Below are 936 nucleotides of genomic sequence, written 5' to 3'. Positions count from 1 at the left end.
CAGAGCCCTGCCCCCTCCCCATCCACACCATTCAGCTGATCCAGCACAACCGACGTCTGCGTAACCTCATTGCCACGGCACAGGCCCAGAATCAGCAACAGACAGAAGGTGTAAAGACTGAAGAGACTGAACCTCTTCCGTCCTGCCCTGGGTCACCTCCTCTTCCTGATGATCTCCTTCCTTTAGATTGTAAGAATCCAAGTGCACCATTCCAGGTCTGGCACAGTGACCCAGAGAGTGACTTTTATCGGTAAGACAAGGCTTTGCTATATGTTACTTTTCTTCCCAACACCCTGTTAAGCATGTCACCACATTTCCAGGAGGAAACTTAAGATGAGAGTAAATGACTGGACCAAAGTTGCTCAGGTAATTAGTGGAAAGTTTAAGAGTTGAACCATGTTCTTCCAAATCCAGAGTCTGTATTTTTTTTATTTTCTGGTGCAACAAATATTTCTTGAGTACCTAATATATGCCAAGCACTTTACTAGGAGCAAAGTACTACACTGGTTTGTAAAAGAGGCCATGGTCTTATAGTCCTCCAAATCTAGTTTTTCTTGTTAATTAAAAGATATACTGTGGGTTTAGCTCATTGTCCTCAAGATGAGATTTATGGACTTATTCTCTTACTATTAGGAATCCACGAGTTCTATACAAGAATTTTTTAACGGTGTATTTTCATTTTGATAACACAGTTCAAGAAATAATAGTATAACAACGTTCCTGATCCTCGCTGCCCAAAATCTGATCCGAGATCAGCAACATCAACATCACTTGGGAGGTTGTTAGAAATGCAGAGTGTCAGACTCACCCAGACCTCCGGAGTCAGAATTTTCATTTTAACAAGATCTCCAGAGATTCATTGGAGAAGGCAATGGCAACCCACTCCAGTACTCTTGCCTGGAAAATCCCATGGATGGAGGGGCCTAGTGGGCTGCA

The 936-nt window shown here is 42.9% G+C and overlaps 1 protein-coding gene across 1 annotated transcript in view; it reads left to right on the top strand.

Annotated features, from left to right (window-relative positions):
• SUPT7L (suppressor of Ty 7 (S. cerevisiae)-like) overlaps positions 1 to 936 on the top strand; it is a 12,962-nt gene that overhangs the window by 2,919 nt on the left and 9,107 nt on the right. Inside the window, exon 4 of the mRNA XM_010840661.1 lies at positions 19 to 250. Coding sequence (XP_010838963.1) covers positions 19 to 250 — 232 coding nt within the window. The remainder of the gene's footprint in view (positions 1 to 18; positions 251 to 936) is intronic.

The sequence above is a fragment of the Bison bison genome, unplaced genomic scaffold, assembly GCF_000754665.1.
Source record: "Bison bison bison isolate TAMUID 2011002044 unplaced genomic scaffold, Bison_UMD1.0 scf7180017864145, whole genome shotgun sequence".
NCBI classification, from domain to species: Eukaryota; Metazoa; Chordata; class Mammalia; order Artiodactyla; family Bovidae; genus Bison; species Bison bison.
This window is presented reverse-complemented; position numbering and strand designations above follow the sequence as displayed.